This window comes from Mastigoproctus giganteus, chromosome 8 (genome assembly GCF_048544385.1).
Source record: "Mastigoproctus giganteus isolate SK-2022 chromosome 8, ASM4854438v1, whole genome shotgun sequence".
NCBI lineage: Eukaryota > Metazoa > Arthropoda > Arachnida > Uropygi > Thelyphonidae > Mastigoproctus > Mastigoproctus giganteus.
Genome location: NC_143582.1, coordinates 65047300 through 65069793, shown reverse-complemented (window position 1 = coordinate 65069793; position 22494 = coordinate 65047300). Strand labels below are relative to the sequence as shown.

Sequence of the window (22494 nt, the reverse complement as noted above, 5' to 3'; positions counted from 1 at the left end):
CAAATTGTCATGCACCAAACTTTCGTACAAAGAAATGTACTGCATTGAATGGATGTAGCCCAACCCAGAATTCATACCAACTGTGTGGAGCAATGTTGAAGGTAATGGAGAATGAAGAACTAGGAATAATTGAGCAGTCAAAGATTAAGTTTTCTGAGCAGCACAGAGGGCTGCCAGGACAGTTGGTGGAGTTTTTCAATGATATTCAGGAATTTTGCAGCAGCAGTAAGCAGGTGATTATACCACATCATTTATACTGTATACAAGTCTGGAAAATCATTTTAGGAAGGATGCTGATCTGTTGAAACAGGTGCAAAAAAAGGGAAACAAGATTTGTGAGGGTAATAAAAGAGTATGCTTACAAATAAAGTCTTCATTTGTGCATATTGTATCATCTGGAAACTAGGCACCTGCAATGAGATCTGATTCAGGTGTTGAAAGCACTGACATATCGAGTAAGCTAAATGCTGATAATATCCTATTTTATGCTCAGCCAACACACACACACGCACGAGGGGGCATAAATTTAAATTTTAATTCTTGAAATCAAATTAAAATTAAATTTAATTCCCCAAAGCATCCTTCCTCAAATTTGAAATTAAAATTTAATTTTTAAATTTGAATTTAAATTTGAAAAAGGAAGTTTGCAGCATAGATGTGAATAAATTTGCTTTCAGTCAGTGGATAATTGGAATAAATTTCTATGTGGTACTTTGGAAGTAGTTAGTCTGAATAAATTTAAGGAAGAACTAGGGAAATTAAGAGTGGATGGACAAGTGATATGGGAAGTTTTTTTTTTTTTTTTTGCTGGTGCTGTAGGAGTTGGTTTTCTTGCATCATTTGCTACTACTGATACTAATATTTATTTAACAGTAAACTGTGTGTAGCATGATATACAATGAGGAGGCCCTATTGTCCAATGAATAAATTGGAGGTAAGTGGTATATGTACAGCCAATTTGTAATCATTTTAACATTACTTCCTCTTGTGGGTTTCATCAGTAGTTAGATGAACATATTTGTAATTTATTTTTGACCTGGAAGAGTTTGTTACTGAACTGTTCTCTCCACACCTGGGTCCATTAAACACTGCATGTTTATGTTTTGTGAATGACACTTTTAAATTGATGTAAGGAAGTACAGAAAACGGTTGGAACAAATCTACTGATATTTTAGCTACACAGTCTGCTCTTTTATTTCCTAAAATACTAGTGTCCTGCTATCCAGCAAAAGGTTATTTCCTTAACATGCTTTTGGCAATGATGAAGGCAAGGTTAGATTTATTTTAATACTGGATGGAAGAATAGAGAATACTGTATTGTCTGAATGATAAAGCACACTGGACCATAAGGAGCAACCACATTTTACAAGGCAAATTTTGAGAGAAAGTATTTTATTTTAATATTTAAACCACAGATTCATAAGTGATTAGTAAAGAAAATGTCAGTGGAGAAAACAACTTTTATTTGTTGTAGACCACCAAAAATTCATGGTGAGTTTTACTCAACATGAGTAAAACTTTCCAAAACATGAATTTTTGGGTGATTTACACTCATCTATTCCTAATATCATAGTCTGAACATTTGCTTTTTTCAAAAATGTAAAATCTTTGGTGCCACCAAGCACAGTGCTAATTTCAAATTACTTAAAAGACAGCAACCGTCTTGTGTTTCACTTACTCCCACATTTTCACCCATTATTAAGCTTGTGAAATTGCTGGTCACTTCATTTGGTCTGTTGCTGTACTGTGATTCAGTGCCTCCATCCAGTTGTTCCACTTCTCATGCATGAATAATTTTAAAGGGCTTCTTAATTGATATATCTAGTGGCTGCTAGCCAACATCTCCTAGAATCACAGCCAACACAATGTTTAATTCAGTAACTGTCCTTTTATTACCTCTATTACATGTGATCTGAAATGGTTGCACACTCAATTACTTAACCGTCCTTTTGTTACATCTATTACGTGTGATCTGAAATGGTAGCACACTAAAAAGATAGATTTTTTTTCCAGGTTCCCCTGATGTTTTGGCCATACTTTCTCTAACAACCACTAGAGATAATAACATAACTGCATCTGGTATACCTTTTAACCACAGGAGATGCAAGGGAATTTTGGGCAACATTTTCCAAAAAAAAAAAAAAAAAAAAAAAGTCTTTATTTTCCAGAAAATACAGCAGGCCATAAAGAAGGGCTGCATATTTTAATCATTCCATTGTAGGCAATAAGAGAGAATAGACATGTTTTAAGTGGCTCCGGAGTGCTTACTGAAGAGGATTAGCATCAGGTGTCTAGTAGACAAAATTTTTGTTTAAAGTTTGTTTTTATTTCTATGATTTTTAAATCTTATTTCAATAATTAAGTAAATTTTATTACAGTAATTTTGTGAATTTACTTTTTATGATATTTCATAAATTTAATCCTTACCTTTTCTATAAGTAGTTCTGCTTATTTTAATTCAGTAACTTTGGTAGCTAAATTTTAACTTCACTAGTGGATAAAGTTTTGTGTATAGTTTAATTTCTGTAATAATTTGTTGATTTAAATTCTGGAATACATTGTAAATTTAAATTTTGTAATCTATCTTAAGTTCAAATTTCATTTAAATAATGGTTGTTAGAAGAACCACTTACAATACAAAGTCCAAGGACAATGTGATGCAGATGGAAATACACTCCCATTGTGAGCCACAAGTTTATTGATTGTCTAGCCCCGCCTTTCTCAACCTTGAACCTGAAACCCTTTCAGGTCTCAGGGAACCCCTGCATAAAAATTATTATATCTACAGCTCACGGTATGTTAGTGTGATCAGTAAGTTGTAGATATAATAATCCAATAATAATTGTCAATGTGCTTTTGAGTAGAGAATGATATTTTTCTGTGGATCTGTTTATTTTGGTCAGCTTATTAGCATACTCTTTTTGTGTGGTTCCCCCTTCCCACAAAACGATATCAACTCTAATGCAAGTCAGTAGTGTAGGTAGAGGAAACTTCAGTTTTTCCTTTTTTTTTTTTAATTTCCTACTTGATTTTTTTACCTTATCCCAGGAGGCCTAAAAGTCTTATCACAAATTTCTACTATACAAGATGCTAATGAGGTGTGATATGTGCAAGAGTAGTTTTTTTCCCTATTTAAAACTAAAAATAACTTTTTAGCCAACTTTTCTTGAACAGGGAAAAACAAAAAAAAAAAAACCACAGGTGGTTAAGCTTAGCTACCTTTTTTTAAATTGCACAATACAATTCACTTCTAACCTACACAATCCACATTTTGCAATGTTTACAACATTGGGGGAGATAATTCGGGAGGGAGAGATTGACTTCATCAACCTGCAATATAGGCTGATGACGTCAACTATTAACGGCCTCCCCTATCTCACGTCAAAAAACTGAGAATGGACCCAACCAAATGAACGCGGTCCTATTGTGCACTGCCATATGGGGCTGCTGGCACTGGAGTGCAGGAATAAATTGTGAACCTGTATAGGTAGGATTGCTGGCACTCTCCGGAATGCGGGATCAACTTGCAAACCCTCAGGGATAGGATTCAGCTGGCACCATCTGGTGTGGGATTGTCGAGGTTCTTGTGTGAGATCAAAACCCTGTTGAGAACTTTTCTTCTATTAAGCCACTGGATTTCTGTATGTAGCAGGAGATTTACGTGCTTTGTCCAGGTTTTCACACAGTTTTTTTAAACATTCTCGAGTGAACTGGTCTTTGTGTAATAAAGTTAACCATTTTTGTAGCATCATGCAAAACTTTTTTCATTTCATCTCAGGTTTTCACACAGTTTTATGCCTCAGCCTCTGGCAATCATGTGGGGGACACCTGCCCCCATGGCTTTTATTCCCTTTCCCCTACCCTTACTCTTCCCTCTTTGGGTGGCCTAACTTCTCTTTCAAGCCATCCGAAGCTTCACTCTCATTTGGGCCTACCTTCGCTATCTCTCCATGCAACCTTCACACTTTCTGCTTTTTTTTTTTTTTTTTTTGCCTCTTCTTCTTTTTTATTATTATTATTTTTTATTGGTCTCTGTCAAGAAGCTCAGGCTACCCTGGCAGAGGCTAGCCAGAATATGATGGGCAGTCTGGCTCACCACCCAGTGGTGGTGGCAAACAAAGTAAAGGTCCCACTAGGGGCCCTGCAGCCAAGCAGCCAGAAACTGAACAACAGAACAAAACACAATACCACATAAACCTGATACAACACTTTTTTCTGGCTTTTGCAGTTGTTCTGCATTCCATCACAGAGTACATACAGCACAGATGTGGGGAAGCACTGGTGGCACCTGACCCTAAATACTATTCCACTATAACAGAAATGTGATGCCACCAGGAATCTGGGAATGACAAGTTCCACTAGGATACATATAATGTATTTAAGAAAAATAGAGAAAGGCAAAAGGGGTGGTTGGGTCATGCTTCTTATCAAAAGCAGCCTAAGCACGAAAATAATTTTTGCTGAGTCAGATGTTATATCTACTAGCATAGAATCTGTGTGGTGTGAGTTAGTTGGAAGCAATGGTATGATGAGAGTGGGAGTAATCTACAGACCAGAAGATTGTGAAGAGAATGACGAGAGTCTCTAAATGCAGATGGAATGGGCAAGCAAGTGTGAATTTCTTATTATAGGTGACTTCAATCTGCCTCTAATTGATTGGAATAAGTGGGAGGAAAATTCACCATGGAGAACAAAATTTTTAAATAAACTAGATAATTATTATTTTTACCAACATGTTGGAGAAAATACAAAGGGGTGAGAATATTCTCGACTTCATCATTACAAATAAGATGACATCATGGAGCTTAAAGTACAGGAACCATGGGCAGATAGTCATCACGCGACCATTTGGAAGATGGTGAAAGACATAGTAGTTAAAGGCATGGTATTTAATTTTAGAAGAGGGGACCATGACAATTTAAGGCATTATATGGCATCTATTAATTGGGCATATTGCAGAGAGAGAGAGAGGGTGAATACATTTGAATTATGGAATACCTTTAAAGCAAAAATCACAAAAGCCACGAATGCATATATACCATTAAGAAAACACTGCACAAGGAAGATGCTGATATAGATGAATACGGAGCTAGTTGGCCTAACAGAGTAGAAAAAGACAGTATGAGAACGTTACAGAGAGATGGAAAGTACTGAAGCCTATAACAGCTACAAATTGATCTGTAACAGTACCACAAAGGCAGGTGAAGGCTGAGTATGAGAAAGCACTGGCTAAGGAGAACAGAGAATGGGAACAAGGAATTTTTCGTGTATGTGAATACAAAGAAGAAATTGAATCAGATCAGACCCTTGTGTACTGTGTGTGTGTGTGTGGGAACTCTCAAACAAGTAAGACTCCTGGAGTTGATAGCATATATCCAGTAATTTTGAGGGAGATGGCCAGTGCTGAACAAGTGGGGTTAATTGTGAGGATCTCATTGAATTCTGGAAAGATTCCTTTAGATTGGAGAAGTGCCAATATATCATCAATACATGATGGTTCTAAGAGTGAAGTCAGTAACTACAGACTGGTTAGTCTGACTTCAGAGGTAGGGAAAGTTTTAGCGGGAATGGTTAAAAGTGCAATCCAGGGACATTTAAAAGAAATGGCATTCTGAAGAACATACAACATGGTTTTGCTAAGGGGAAATCACGTTTAACTAACATAGTAAAATGTTTTGATAGTTACTGATTAGTTGGATGCAGGGAACAATTTCGATATAGTTTATTTGGATTTTAGCAAAGCATTTGACTCAGCCCATCAACAGTAATAACAATAACAGTATTCACCATATAGTGCAAGGATGCCACAGGCTTTTGTTGCACTGGGGGGGGGGAACCAAAGTAGATAAAAAAATGCAAATTATATGCTACCCTCCTCACACAGCACAGGCAAGTATCCAGTTGACCTTTGAATTTATTCAATGGTCAACCGGCTACGGAGCTACTGTCAGCCACAACTACCTACGAGGGCAACTTGTTCCAGCTATTAACGACTTGCTGGCTAAAATAAAACTTCCTACAATCTAATCGAAACCTCAAGCCCTGTAATTTGAATTTATGACCCCTAGTTCTGGAATTCTTTACAACAGTGAGACTTCCACCTTCATTCATTTTTACTAATTACTCTCAGAGCATTATAAACCTCAATCAGATCACCTCTGAGGTGCCTGATTGCCAAGCTCTATAGCCCACATAATTAGACACATTCCTCATATGGTCATCCTTCTGCTCATATCACCATTAGAGTTGCCAATCTTTGGACCCTTTCAAGAAGCTCAATGTCTTTTTTCAGATGAGATCCCCATACTTGAAAAACACAATAAAAAAAATTTAAAAAAAAAACAAGTAATATAAAAAAAAAATTTTTAAAGTCAATTCCTACTTAGGTCAACAAAGAAAATTTTTATTTTAGTTACTTTTTATTAAATAATTACAATTAATATAAATATGTATATACATATGACAGAATCACAATATTAAGTGGCAAAATAGAAAGCGAATTTCCTTGCAATTTTCCATTTTCCTTTCTATATATGGTGTTGGACTATATTTTTATTCACATGTTTCATTTTCCATTTTGTTCCCTCCTTGACTCAGACTAGAACCCAGAATGAAAAAAGAATCTGAAAAAGAAATTTTTTTCCAGCGATCTACACGCTTCGCCACTGACGGTATTTATTCCTAAATTTATATCCTGCTAAATATCTTATATAAGAGAAATTTTTTCTCCCATATAAAACTAAAATTAATTAATTAAATTTAATTAATGATTTAATATTTGAAAAAACTGTATTAACATCAAGTGTCATCCACTACAAGTTTAAAAAAATTTATTTGAACTTGTGTGGATGAATAAAAAGTATTTTATTAACGATTGAAAATTTGAACAAGATATATATATATATAGGGAGAGAGTGAACTAATAGTAGGAATTGAAAAAGACCAAAGTGTTAAAAGGGTTTACAGAAGATTAATAATAGTCACACCTTTATAGAAATACAGAATGACAGGCTCACCCTCCAAATATATTGCTCAACAAGCTATATTGTAAATAGTAACAGAACATATTGAAGTAAGAATCTCTCTCTCTCTCTCTCTCTCTCTCTCTCTCTCTCTCTCTCTCTCTCTCTCTCTACTACTGATTCAAGTGAATAGACAGCATTATATTATCCACACAGCAGTGACCACTTCCATGTTATCTGTTCACCAAAATGCAGGCGACCACTCACCCTGCATGCCATATTAACTGGAACATTCATAAAACTGACTGGAATAAAATGCTCAAAATACATCAAACCTGTGGATCACATTATTCAATCCTCCTCCATTGAAGATGTCATTGAACATATCATCAACAAATATTAGTTACTGCTCCTCCTATTACAATACTAAAATAGTGAAGAAATAAATGAGAACTACAATTACTGATGGAATACTGCTGACTGCTCTCTTGCCAAAACGAGGAAGACCAAAGCTTGAAATCATTTTTGTAAATATCTCAATTACTTACAGGCACTTAAAGATTAATCCTGAAAAGTTAAAAGGATGGCCGAACAAGAAACTTGGATAAAATTTTCTTCCACTATGACAAAAGACAGTTCTGAATGTAATATATAGACAACAAAAAGGTCTTAAATGGAAAATATCACAGTTCCATCATCTTGGTGTACAGACAGAAAACCACTACTTCATTTATATAAAGCACTAATCAGAACACAGCTGGATTATGGGTCCCTAATATATGCTTTAGCCAGGAAAAGCATTTTGCAATATCTTAACACCATTCAGTTTCTTTCTTTCTTTTTTTTTGACAGCCTTGGGCTTTTAGAACTTCCCCATTGCAAAGCTTATATTAGAGACAAATGAACTTCCACTATTGCTCAGACAACAAATCCTATTAGGTTTTTATACAATAAAAATAAAACACCTCCGTATACACCCTATTTGGAAATACCTTTATGGCAGTTAGTACTTTGATTTTTACAAAGCCAAACCTAGAGAACCTTCACCTGTGAAATTTCAACTTAAAGAATGCTGTACAACTGGAACCCCAATCTGGACAGCATTCATCAAGGATGCCGATATAACTGATCTGCTGTAGGAGATGATTATTCCCTGCTGTGATAACTTCTTGTCAAAATGGGATAAGATTATTTTGTCACCTCAAAGCTTACAAAAACTACTCACTGGTCACACTTCAGAGAATTTGCTTAAAGGTAGAATATACACAGATGAAGCCAAATCTGTTAATCAATGGGGTGCAGCAGTCGTATTTCCTTCCTTTACAGAAAGTATTAAGTATTAGTATAGCTATAGAGTGAAGGATCCACAGGCTTTTGCTGCACTAGCCAAAAAAAAAGTAGATAAGAAAATACAAATTATGCATATCCCCATATAGTTACCTATATGAGGAAACTATCCAGTTGACCTTTGAATTTCTTCAAACTATCAACCTCCACTACCTGCAGAGTCAACTTGTTCCAGTAACCAACAACTTGCTGGCCAAAAAAAAAACTTCCTACAATCTAGTCTAAACCTCTTCCCCTGTAATTTAAATTTATGGCCCCTAGTTCTGGAATTCTTTATAACAGTGAAAATGGATTCCCTTAAGTATATTTTTTCAGTTTAGGGAAGAGAAAAAAGTCAAAAAATGCTAGGTCTGGCAAGTAGAGTGCATGCTCACATACAGAGGTTTGGTTTTTGGCCAGAAACTGATAAACAGAGAGGGAATTGCATGCTGGAGCATCCAACCACCTTTCCATAATCCAAGTTTCTTCCCTTGAATTTTTTAACACAGCCTTGTCAAAACTTCAATGTAGTACGTTTCATTGACAGTCTGATTTTGTGGGATTGATTCAACCATAATAAACCCTTTAATATCAAAGAAAACAAGACGCATGGTTTTCAGTTTTGCTTTTGACATTCTTGCTTTTTGTGGTCTGGAGGATTGTTTTGTCTTCCATGCATCAACTATCTTTTAGTTTCTGGGTTATACTGGAACAGCCAACTTTCATCACAAATAATTACAATACTCAGAAAGTCATCTGGATCTTCTTAATTTTTTTTTTCCCAAAACATCTTCACAAAATTGGAGTCTTCTCATTTTTTGATTTTTATTCAAAATTTCTGCTGCCATCTTGGCACACACTTTTCTCATCCCTAAATTTTCAGTTAAAATTTGTCTACCTTTGTTTAATGCTTAAACAATGATCATTTCTTCAATGATCAGCGTCCTTACTCAGTTCACGTTTTCATAGATAACAAATGACCAGTCATTCATTGTCTTCCACATTCTCTCTTCCTTCTAAAAATCTTTTTTCCATTCAAATATGTGAGCTCTTGACATAGTATCGTCCTTATAAACTTTATTTGAAAATGAAATGCACAAGGCATAATTCTTATGGGTTTTGGTAATTAACTATATAGTATCGGTGTAGATACACCATAGTTAACCCATAAATTTGAACTACGTAAGTAGCATAGAAGGCATCGTTTTAATTGTATCTCATATTGTGGTTGCCTTCACGACGAGATAGCAGTATTGCACTACTTCAAATAAATAATGCTTCTCTAGTAGAGAAGACTACTGTTATTTATTTTCAGAGGATACCATCACCCAGATGATCGTTTCAAAGCTATTGGGCTTCATCATCAGTGGGCGGGCAGGTATCCTGGTAATACAACATGCCATCATGGTTGCGAAGTTATATCCACAATATGAGAGATGCCAAAGGGTGTTGGTAAAAATATAATTTGAAAATGAAATGCACAAGGCATAATTCTTATGGGTTTTGGTAATTAACTATTGTGGATGTGAATTAACTACCTATTGTGAATTAACTACCAACATGACATCACAGTTGCAAAGTTATATTGTGGATATAACTTCGCAACCGTGATGGCATGTTGTTTTATCAGGGTACCTGCCCGCCCACTGATGATGAAGCCCAATAGCTTCGAAACGATCGTCAGGGTGGTGGTATCCTCTGAAAATAAATAACAGTAGTCTTCTCTACTAGAGAAGCGTTATTTATTTGAAGTAGTGCAATACTGCTATCTCATTGTGAAGGCAACCACAATATGAGATACAATTATAACGATGCCTTCTACGCTACTTACGTAGTTAAAATTTATGGGTTAACTATGGTGTATTTACACTGATACTATATAGTTATAAACTTTATGTAACAACTCATAACTTTCAGTTGGTGTTTTCTTCAGTTTTGTTAAAAATTTCAGCTGCTATGCCTTTGCTTCACAGGTGGTGCTTGGTGTGTATAGTGGCTGTGCTTGCAGTCTCATTATTTAATGGCCACACCTTGTATCTCATCTATAAATGGTATAGTTTTCTGAAACTTGGGAGAAACCTGTGAGTTCAAGTATGTCTCTTGCAGGCACATGCCTACTGGGTCATACTGTTGTATTAAATCTGCAAGTTCATCTCTACTGCTGTGCCAGTCCATATCAAATTACCACTTCTGTTAAATGGGTAGTGATCATACTGGCCAGCAACTGTCATTCAATGTTGGCTTATAAAAGACAAAATTCTTTCTAATTCAGATCAAAAGTTGATGAAAGTGAATCAAGGTGTATAAATAGATGTAGAAGATAGTATTACATCCAAAATGAAGTGACAAGTTTTATAGTTTTATTTTATTATTATTTTTTTAATTCTGATTTGATTTTTGAAATTATTGCACTTTGATATGCAACCAGGTCAAATTAATATTCAAAGCATTTATGTACAAAGGTTTTCAATATTATTAAGTTAAAAATTTCATTATCACTCCATAGAGCCCACCAGTGAAAACTCACCTCTCAAGTCACAAAAGGCAAAAAAAACTCACTCTGGGAAAGGTTAAAAAAGGTTGAGCAAACTTAATTGTGGCATGCATTTTTTTACTCCCTAGGATAACAAAGCTGTTAGTGATTCTTATAGCATAGCACAGCACAGCAGCAACTCAGGCCATCAATGTGTGCCACTATGTAATATGTTCCATACAAATGCGTGATTATGGGCTATGCAAGCAAGGCAATATCAATTCAAATTAAGGAAAGATAACCGCAAACTAATTGTAAAATAAAATTGATTTAATTAAACAACTACTGAAACATATTATCACCTAGTCTTACAGAATTAACAAACTTTATGTAGCTTTGGAAGTAGATAAATGACGAAACTAAAGATAAACTACTTTTTAATAGTAGATGTCACATAAGCTTTGCTTCCCTGTATCATTCTGCCATTTTAACACCAAGTGGAATATTTTCTTTCTTTATTTAGAAATATAAGATGAACTCTTCAAGAAATACACTATTTGCTCAACAATTTCTCCATACATATTCTATGGTATGATCTTATTTACTTTATAGGTGAGATGAATTTTGAAGCAGTGAAGAAGTATAAAAAATGAACAGACTGACGATAAAAACACAAAAACAAAATATACCTCTTATGTTAATGCATGTAATTCAGTACTTTATTCCAAGTAAAAAATTATAGTTAGTTCTTTTCTGAGATAAAAAGGTTTGTTATTTGGTTTTTAGGAGCATTAGCAACTAAGGCCATATTGCTCCGGGGGAATATGGGGTGGTCATTCCCTGACCTTTCCGCATCCTCCGTATTTGGTGGTGACGGGCTCGAACCCCGGTCCAATCAAGAAGCGTGTGCTACGCACTACTGCTCCTTCCCACCTGGCTATGGAGGCGCCTCTGAGATAAAAAGGGGGGGGGGGGGCGAAATACCCTAAATGTAAATTACAAGGCCACACCATTAAATTGAATTTAAGCTATAATTTACCTTTAACACCTGGATGATCATCTGTAGTGCACCAGTTAACCACTCTTTTTATAAATGACTCGTTTTGACCCAGAGTAACTGCAACATTCTCTATAATAAAAAGGGAGATATTAAAATAAGCTATATTATTACTATTTGTACTTATTTCTATAACATATTAACCTTTAAATGCAACATAATAATGCAGCTTTAAGAATAGATTAACTAATGGTTCCCAAAGAAGTATTCCTCAGCAGAATTACTTCTGTGGGATTACCTTAAAAGGGATACATTCATTTATTAAAGCCTAAACACATTCATTAAAAATAAAGTGGACTTCAAGTAAAATCTTTATTACAAATCACAATATATGATAGCAGTTTCACTAATTCCTTACCTCCCAATGTTTTTATTAACGGCCAATAAAGTTCTATATACTAGGTAGTCATTCTCTTAAAGTGCTTTAAATAGCTTTTACTGAAACTATACATTCTGAAGAAAGACCATCTATGGGCTAGGAACCTTAATTAAGAAAACGCTAGTGTATGGATCCAACTAAAAATATATATATATGTGCAGAATTTTCAAGAAATGATGTTCTCTCTTCTTCAGCGTGCACTTTGTTTATATTCTTTATGTGCATATGCATAAATGTTGTGTGCATGCATACATCCAAATACATACAGTTTCTGTAATGTGTAAACAACCATTTGGACTTGAGAGAGAGGAAGATGTGTGTGTGGGGGGCAATAGGTGGTGACCTAGCATGTGGGATTAACTATCAGACTATTTCAAACCAACAGATCTTAGGTATGTCTAAGTCAAAACTGAGTCCCACATGAACAAAACATTAAAGGTCCAAACACACAAAAAAGGGAAGACATTAAACAACCAATCAAATAACAATTAAAGCAACCGATCAAAATGCAAAATAGGTGCTCGTTCTCTCTGAGGTACGAGCAAGAGCCCCCACAATCCAATAGTTGAATATAAGACAAGTCAAATGAAAACAAGATTTTGATTATCTACTTTTAAATAATGCACTGCCATGGATATAAATTTAGAGATTGGTACTGTTTCTATTGAAAGAAAGCATTAGGCCACTTAAAGCTTTCTTTATCTGGAGATTCTTAATGAATCAAGAGAGAGATTTTTTTTTTGATTTTCGTTTTTTATGGCACAAAAACATTAAAGGTTATAATGTGCCAGGAATAATTTAAATTTACAAAAAAGATTAAGATTTTGGTAACCCACGAAAAAGGCTACCTCGTCAGAAGTTGTATAGTTGTATATAAATAAGTAAAAGGCAATATAAGGGTAAAAAATATATCTTTCCAAATTTTATATATGTCTGTACATATTAATAGCACGTAAAAAGTTAAAAACTGCTGACACACGGTCAATGTCAGATAAAATCTGACTGAGTGTATATGGCTCATCAAATGGCTAAAAGCAATAGAACGTGCACTTCTAAAAACTGGACAGTCTGTTAAAACATGCTTGACAGATAAAATGGTGTCACATTGCTCGCACACAGGAATGTCATCGGCCCTTAGCAGAAAAGAATGTCAGATGACATTGTCCTATGCAGAGCCGAGCAAGAACAATTGCCTCTTTACGAATCCTGCATAAACTAGACTGCCATGATTTGATTATAGGCTACTTGCCCGTGCCACGAGTCTTACCACTGCGAATATATCTTGTTGGATTATTTGCCTGTAGTCTGTATAGGGAACTGACAGGCTAAGATTATTCAACAGGGTGGCTGATTTGGCTGCATTGTCAGCCAAATCGTTTCCTTTAACCCCGATGTGGCTGAGGATCCAGCAGAAGCGGAAATCGAAACTAGCTTCATAGAGGGTGTGTAACATCTGCAGAACCCAGGACAGGATTGGATGAGTAATGTGTCTCATCGCAGATAAAGCACACTCAATGAATCGGTATATATAATAAACCACTGGTGTTATTATGTTGGCAAGTTTTAATGTGGTCCAAAGCTAACTCTACAGCATGCAGTTCTTCAGTGTATATGCTGCATAGACAGCTGCAGATCCAACGCATGATTCTGACTTTCTGACGAAGTCAGAATGTTCAGCTCGGTGTTGTGAATAGAGCTGAAGGTAGACAGCAGGTAGAGTATCAGACTTTGTCCGGTTTTTGAATAAGAAGGCACACGATGGAGTTAGAGCATGCCAGGGTGGAAAGGGCTGCTTGGATGATAGTACAACCTGGTCTACTAGGAGGTTCAGCTCTCTGAGTAGCACTTGGACACGTATACCGAATGGACCGTTGGCAGCCTGACGCGTTTTATAAAGATTTTCCCATTGTGGCTCAAAAACGGATGTCCATGTGGGGTAGTTTGGCAAGGTGTTCAGCTTAAAAGCATATTGTAGAGACAACTGTTTTCGTTGAAGCGACAAGGGCGGTTCATTTACTTCGACATACAGACTTTGCACAGATGTTCCAAATGCACCAATGCAGATAGTCTGGTGGTGGGTGAGATCAAGCTACCAAAGGACGCTATTCTATGAAGAGAGACTGTTGATAATCAAATCAGGAGCAGTGCTTTCCCTTGTTGCTTCTCTAAAATGCTGGTGTAGGAAGCAGCCGTCCAATAAATTCAGCAAAGTTCTGCTGTGTGAGTAACCAACCGACACGTTGTAGTCAATATATGGAAGTTAAAATCTTCATTATAAGACATTTTGATTTACTAGCCCATTCCATTGTCTATATAGTTGTTCATCATAGTTCTCAGGCTTATAATATTTGTTTTCCCTGGTGCTTATGTTACCCAAACTAACTTAACATTACACTGGTCACACTGCCTTCAATTCTATGTATTCTTCACCAAGAGATTAACGCTCCACCCCCTCATCCTGTATGTTTTTCTGTATATATCGTATGCACCATATTCAAATTCTGCACTCCCTATGCCCAGGTGGCACCATGTCTCCAATAACCTATAGTGTCTACATTTGATGACCTAACCTAGTGGTGCCCAACCCACGGCCCGTGAATAATTTTTATAAGGCCCGTGCGGAAAGTGAACTAAAACAGCATCGATCGCCACTGCATGTACCGGCATTCAAGCGTCCAGCTCAACTGTATCAAATAGGTACATGTGGTTCAGTGCAGTCATATGTATTTTGATATAGCTTGTTCATTGCATTGAATTAATTATTAATTTGTATTGAATTAAATAAAAATCATTCTTAAAAATGTTCCAAAAGGGGAAAATCGATTTGGAGTGTCATGTTTTTGATCCAAGGTGGACTGAAGGCAATGTCTTCATTGATTACCACGAAAAAGCAGTGTGTTTGGTGTGTCAGGAGACTGTGTGAGTTTTTAAAGAATATAATTTAAAACGACACTGATTCCAATCATAAATCTTGTGATCAACATAGAGTGCTGCGAAAAGAAAAGTGTACAAAGTTACAAAACGAATTAAGAAAACAACAAAAGAAACTGAAAACGTATCAGTCAAGAAATTTATCTGCTGTACGTGCCAGTTATCAAGTTGCACATTTGATCGCTTTTCAAAGTAACCCATTCAATGATGGTGAATTTGTTAAGCGTTGTTTGTTAAAAATTGTGGAAGAAATTCATCCGGAGAAATGAACAATGATACAAGACATTAGTTTGTCTCAACAAACAATTATGCAAAGAGTAGAACATATTGGAAAGAATCTGTTCGAACAACTTTTGGAAAACATAAAACAAATGAAATATTTGTGTGGCACTGGATGACAATCTGATGTAAATGACACAGCCCAACTCTTCATCTTCATACGTGGAATTAATGATAATTTTGTACCAGTTGAAGATTTAACTGATCTACAGAGTATGTGCAGAACAACTACAGGTGAAAATATTTTTGAAAATTTTGCCAATCTGTCGAAAAGTTAGGATTAAATATTAAAAATCTGGTAGGAGTCACAACTGGTGGTGCAAAAAATATTATTGGTAAAAACATTGGGCTCATGGGTAGAATAACCAAGAAAATGATAGATATTGGAGCTGAAACTCCAATTGGAATTCACTGCATTATGCATCAAGAAGCTCTTTATGGGAAAGTATTGGATCTCCAACACGTTATGGATGTGGTTATTTCAACTGTACATTTTACAAGATCTCATGGTCTTCATGTGGCTGTTGAAACGTCGCCAAATGTTTCAACACAGAAAAAGGGAAACCAATAAAATAACTATCAAATATGGAGTGACTGTTTGATCTTGCAATTCATACATACATTTCTAGTCATTTAAAACTACAAGGGAAAGGAAAATTGGTCTGATTTGTTTGGTGACATCAAATCATTTCAGAATTAAGTTGCTATTATTTAAATCCTAGTCAAGCAAGACAATTTATTCACTTTGAATGTTGTACTGAGCTAAGGGAGAAACCCATTTCCAAAGAATCGTTGCCTTTTGGTATTACAATTACTTTTTGACAAGTTTGAAAGTCGATTTTCTGATATAAAATCCCATGAAAAAACATAAGCTTTTGTTTGAGAACCGACTTACTTCTGTGCTTGAAAACTACAATCCCAGATTGCAACTTGAAATTATTGATCTTCAAGCCAAAATATGATTTAAAAATAAGAATATAGACTGCAAAAATAAACTATTTGAATTCTACAAGGTTTTTCCATCTGAAGATTTTCCGCTAATAAAAGAAAATGCCATGAAAATGGCTACTTTGTTTAGATCAACATATGTTTGCAAGCAGACTTTTTTCACTCGTAAAATCAAATAAATATTTAAAAAGAAACAGAATAACAGATGAGCATTTTTTTTTTTTTTTTAATGAAAACTCCAAACACGAGAGGTATTAGAACCTATAGTACTTAGTACCGTGCATGGGTTGGAGGTTGAGAAGATGAAAGAAGATATTTGTTGACATTAGACAAACTTCTGTAGACTGTAATTTTCAGGAAGGTTGTTCCAGAAAACGGTAGTTGAATGAATAAACAAGGAAGATGAAAAGTTGGTTATGTGCGTTTGAAGTTGGATAGTAAATGGATGTTGCTGTTGGCGGCACGTGTTCGGACTGTTTTGAAAGAGAGAGAGCAGGAATTATAAAAGTCAATTCAGAAGAACAGTGCCCACAGAAGTATCTGTAGAAAAGGCATGCAGCAGAAACAGTCCATGAAACAGAGAGTGGAGAGACTCTGTTAGAGATAAGTCATTAATTAACCTAACTGCCCTCTTCTGAATGGAATCTAGAAGCCTAAGAGAGGTTTTGGGGGCACTGCCCCAGATGTGGGAACAATATTCCATGGTAGGGCGGATTTGCGATTTGTATAGAGTGAACAGCTGTTTGGAAGAAAAGTAACTCCGAGAGCAAAAGAGAAAAACCAAGTTTTTTAGATGCAGAGGAAGCAATATTTGCAATGTGCATGTGCCAAGAGAGATTAGAAGTCAGGGTAATCCCCAAAAGAGATATATCACCTTGCCTAGAAATCAGAGTGTCACCAAAGATAAGCATAGGAGCAGAAGAATCCTTTTTGCGAGATATAAGACAAGACTGAGTTTTAGAAGGATTGAAATCAACTAAGTTGTCTTTGCCCCACTGGAAAATTACCCGGAGATCAGCATTTAAGGAATTTATGGCAGATATTCAAGAAGTTGAAGCTGATTGAGCAGGGCAAGGTTTCTCAAACTGGAAAGTGGAATGCAATGCGCTATCATCAGCAAAACTATGAATAGGATTTCCGATCAATGAAAGAAGGTCATTAATATACAAAAGGAAAAGAATGGAGGGAAAGAACTGAACCTTGGGAAACACCAGAATTAGTAGTGAAGTTAGAAGACAGAGAGCCATCTACCACTAGATAACCAATTACAAAGAACAGTTGACAAACCATAAGATGGAAGCTTGTTTAGAAGATCTTTATGCCAAACACAATCGAAAGCCTTTGAGATGTCAAGAGCAACTGCTTGTGTTTCACCGAACTTTTCCATTGAATTTGTCCATAAATTGGTAACATAGGCCAGATTGTCACCAGTGGATTGACACTGACGGAATCCATACTGGCAATCATTGATCAGACGTAAGGTTTCTAGATAGTTGAAGAGTTGATGGTTAAGCGATTTCTCCATTACTTTAGAAAGAGTAGAAGTAATTTGATGGGAGGGATTTGTCACCCTTTTTAGGAACTGGTTGGATATGAGCAAATTTCCAAGCAGAAGGAAAAACACCTTTGGAATAAGAAAGTGAATACAGGTGGCATAGAAGAGGAGTAAGTTCAGGAGCGAGGTTTTGAGAACACGTGGAGAAACACCATCAGGGCCTGGAGCTCCACTGAGAAATACCATCAGGGCCTGGAGCTCCACTGAGAAATACCATCAAGACATAATCTTCATTATGTATTGAGATTGACGTCACAAATTTGCAACCAAATTTTGAAAAATTATTTAAAAATATCCAGCCTCAATCATCTCATTAAATGTTAAGTTTTGTCCAGTAAATGTTATTATGTATTGTACTTAATAAAATTTTTGAATACTTCAATTTCAGGTTTATCATTATATTTATTTATTCACCTTAATATTGAAAAGCAGTGATCATTTTCAGGTTGTAAATTTTCTAAAATGAGCATTTAAAAGCTGTTGTTGTTGTTGTTATTTGGTTTTTAGGAGCATTAGCAACTAAGGCCATATTACTCAGGTGGACATTCCCCTGACCTTTCCGCATCTTCCATATTTGGTGGTCACGGGCTCAAACCCCGGTCTAACCAAGAAGCGTGTGCTATGCACTGTCGCTCCTGCCCACCTAGCTACAGAGGCACCCATTTAAAAGCAAAAGTAAAGTTTTTTTTTTTTTAAAACAAAAGTGAAGTATTTCAAAAGGAAACAAATGTAAAGTATTTAAAAAAAAAAAAAAAGTAAGTCATATTTTTATAATTTTAATAAAATCTAAAAAATAAATCACTGACATAGATTTGTTGTACATAAAAGTGCTGGAAATTTGCATTTTTTTAATATATAGTATGAAAAAAAAAAGAAAAAAGAAAAAACTTTTACGAGTGACAAGATATAGAAAACATGAGACACAATTTTTTCTCGAATCACTCTGTGCGGCCCACGAAACAAATCTAACTTTGAATATGGCCCCTGTATGGGAAAGGTTGGACACCACTGACCTAACCAGTACTTCAAATTTGTCGAATTTATTTACTCTACTCCTGAACTTTAGTGTACATTCAAATGTACATGCATACACCTGTTTCTGCTCCTAACCTTAATTCAGCCCAAGTATTTGCTTCTCCCATGAGGATTTACAGCTGACTTTGTAATCCTCAACACCTTGCTTTCCAGGCTGCTTCATGTCTCAATAGAAGCAGTGCAAGAATTACTTATTTATTAATGTATTTCTAATTCTCGGGCTATTATTAGCAGAGGCCCACTAAAAAATCCATGGGACACAGACAAAATATCTGTATACAGTTCCTTATAGAGAAAGGTGGAAGGGAAAAAAATTTGAAATAATGATGCCCGAAACAATTTTTATTTAAGAAAGGAAATTTTTTATTTTAAAAAGATAATGTAATTATTGCAATACAGACCCTGGATAATGAGCTGTCATATGCCATAGATAACTGTATAATATTTAAATATTTATAGATATTCAAATGTGTGACTTTAAATAAAGTTTAGTAGCAGCTGTGGAGCCCCAAAACCCTAAAATGCTTTAGTGTCCCAAGTGATTTAAATGCACCACTGGGAGAGTCACTAAACTAAAGCATGCTTTACTATATATCAGCAGCCATCCTGCTGTTTGTCAACACATTTACCGTATACCAGACAGATGCTCATGCTGTATACCACCATTTTTTGTGAGCCCCCATGGGCATGCCAGAATCAAGTTCATCAAAACCACTAATGACTCATGTCACGTTCAGTAACGAACTTCACCAAGAGACCAAACTGACATTGTTGCAGTTCAATCATTTCCGTTCTGGTGTAACAGAAGGATTTGCTGAAGAAGTGGTGGAGAAAATATCTGTGAAACATAATTTTTTGAATCTATTATTAATCAAATGATTCTACACTTTACACAGATGAAATCTTAGATTACAAGTATTTATATTTTCCAATATGTCAGCACTGATAAATGCAATTGCATGTATGATTTTATCCTTAGCCCCTTCCAAGTCTTATTTTTTACTGAATAAACTTTCAACTTTAAATAATTCCAAAGTCCAAGGGATTCAGATCCGGCTATTTAGGGGGATATTCCACTACTATTCTTTAGCTTATCCAGCAAGGGAAATTTTTATCCAACCAGTGTTGGACAAGAAGTGCATAATGTGTGTGCTGTGCCACCTTATATAAATCAGACAAGTTTGCCTTCTAAGCCATCAAGTGGAGGCATTAACTCATTACGAAGCATGCTCAAGTAATCGTCCCTAGTTACAGTGCTCTTAAACAAAAACGATCCAACTATGTTTAAATTCAATACATCACACCAAACCATAAATTTCTCTGCAGTTGCTGCTGTTATCGAAGTTTCTGACACAGGGGCTACTTAGGCCATATTGCACCTACCAGAGTGAGTGAGTTTACACATGATTACTCTGGGAGCAATTAGATTTGGTCATACATTTGAGTTTGCATTAGGTAGGAGAAAAATTGGGAGAATTCTGAGTCATTACCATTGACTTCAAGTAACAAAGGTTCTTGTAGATTTGAAAGGGAGTTGAAAACGCGATAAGAAATGCGGATTATGGTAAATCCGCCGTAGCTGAACATTTTTGGGAGAAGCAACATCATATCTCCCGGGACGAAGCAGTCATCACTGATCGGGCACATAGATTTTGGGACCGCAAGTGGCTCGAGAGCCTACGAATTAGTTCTATTGAGAATAATATAAATAAAGACAGGCATTCATCCCCTCTTTGAGGCGGTAATCCTTGGAGGGGATGAACGTTTTCGCCTGGAACGCTCCTGAGCCACTTCTGGTTCCAACATGTACGGGAACAGTACACGTTTACGTGAGACGCAACGTAAACCTGCTGGTATTTAATGAGGCACCGCAGAATAGAAGTGCACTGTTGAGGAAGAAGGCAGAAGCCTTTGAAAGCTTCAGTTATTTTAGCGCTTTTAATCTAGAATATTTTATTGCATTTTAATCCAGTATTTTATTATCATTTTATTTGTACATTCACTGTAAACTACATTTGTTTTATCCTATCTTAATTCAGTATTTTATTATCAGTAACATTTTATTTGTATAATCACACTTATTGTGTTTTGTTTGATCTACTGTAAATTTATTGTAAATTTAAATATAAAGCTTTTTAAGATTTTGGTTTTCGTTTTTACTTCAATGGTTGGTGAGAAATGCTAAAAATCATAGTATGAATATACCCAACCCCAGAGACCTATTTGAAGAAGGGAGTTGAAAGTATACTGTTGGGCATTGTTGAACAATGCTATATTCAATAAGTATGTGCTTTACTGATAGAGGATGCAAGCAGTACATACACTGCGGAGGATCATTTCCTGCGAGCAGAAACAGATAAGTGAGGTGAGTATGGTCTATTTAGATTCTGACCAAGAGTAATTATTTTCTATTTTTAAGGAAGTCCATAATTTTGGTTTTGAAACAGATTGTTGTGTGTTTGCTTTTTCCAAGAAATGTCCATTGTTCCACACACATTTATGGTATATTGAATTTAAAATCAGTATATGGGATCATATCGTTTGTTGAGGCTATGCTGGAGGGATGTTTTGCAGCAGCATCAGCACATCTCATTTCCTGGAATACTAAGCAATACTCTTGATCTGGTTATTAGCAGTGATTGTTCATGCATAAAGAATCTGCAGGTAGAAGACTCACTGGGTGGCAGCGATCACAGTGTAACAATGTGGAATTTAATTAAAAACATAACTACTATCAGCAGTAAAGGAGAAAGCTTTTGCTTTTGTAAGGGTGACTACAGAGGCTCAGACAGTTTTTAAATTGTGTGCCGTGGGACCAACTGGTGATGTTCCAACAGCAAATTCTAAATGGGAATTATTCAGGGAAGTAATCGAAGAAGCTACTAAGCTTTTCACACCAACAAAGAAATACTGTTCAAGGTTTAAACCTAATTGGATGTCAGATAAACTACTGAGACACATGGCAGAGAAGAAAGGTGCGTGGGATGCATATAAATTATCAGGTGATACAGAAGCCTATGGTAGATATAAATTAGTCTGTAATCAAGACACAAAGGAAGTTAGACAAGCTAAAGAAGATTATAAGAAGTCTCAGGCAAAGAATGCAAATAAAAACAGCAAAGATTTCTATGCTTATATTAATGGCAGAAGAAAGAGTTTGAATCAGACTGGGCCACTTTATGTCTATGGGTTAACTGTTCATGACCCTGCTCAGATTGCAAACAAACTGAATAGGTATTTTGTATCTACATTCACATATGAGGAATTCTTTAGGGAAGAGGATACCAGAAGTTTATCAAACTCTAACAAGGAGCTAAATGACTGTGATAACTGAAAGGGAAGTGGAGAAGAAATTTTTGAGGGTGGACATAAAAAGATATCTGGGTCAGATGGAATCTATCCAATTATATTAAGGGAGGCAGCAAAGGAGGTGAGCAAGTCATTAGCCATAATTATGAGAGAATCTTGGATTCAGGCAAGGTCCCTATGGACTAGAGATGTGTGAATATATTCCCAATTCATAAGGGGGGGGATCAAAAGGCAATTTGA

The 22494-nt window shown here is 35.9% G+C and overlaps 1 protein-coding gene across 1 annotated transcript in view; it reads right to left on the bottom strand.

The window, feature by feature from the left end:
• Positions 1 to 22494, bottom strand: part of LOC150081581 (rap1 GTPase-GDP dissociation stimulator 1-B-like) — a 199792-nt gene that overhangs the window by 64238 nt on the left and 113060 nt on the right. The window contains exon 7 of the mRNA XM_090380251.1: positions 11801 to 11890. Coding sequence (XP_090236377.1) covers positions 11801 to 11890 — 90 coding nt within the window. The remainder of the gene's footprint in view (positions 1 to 11800; positions 11891 to 22494) is intronic.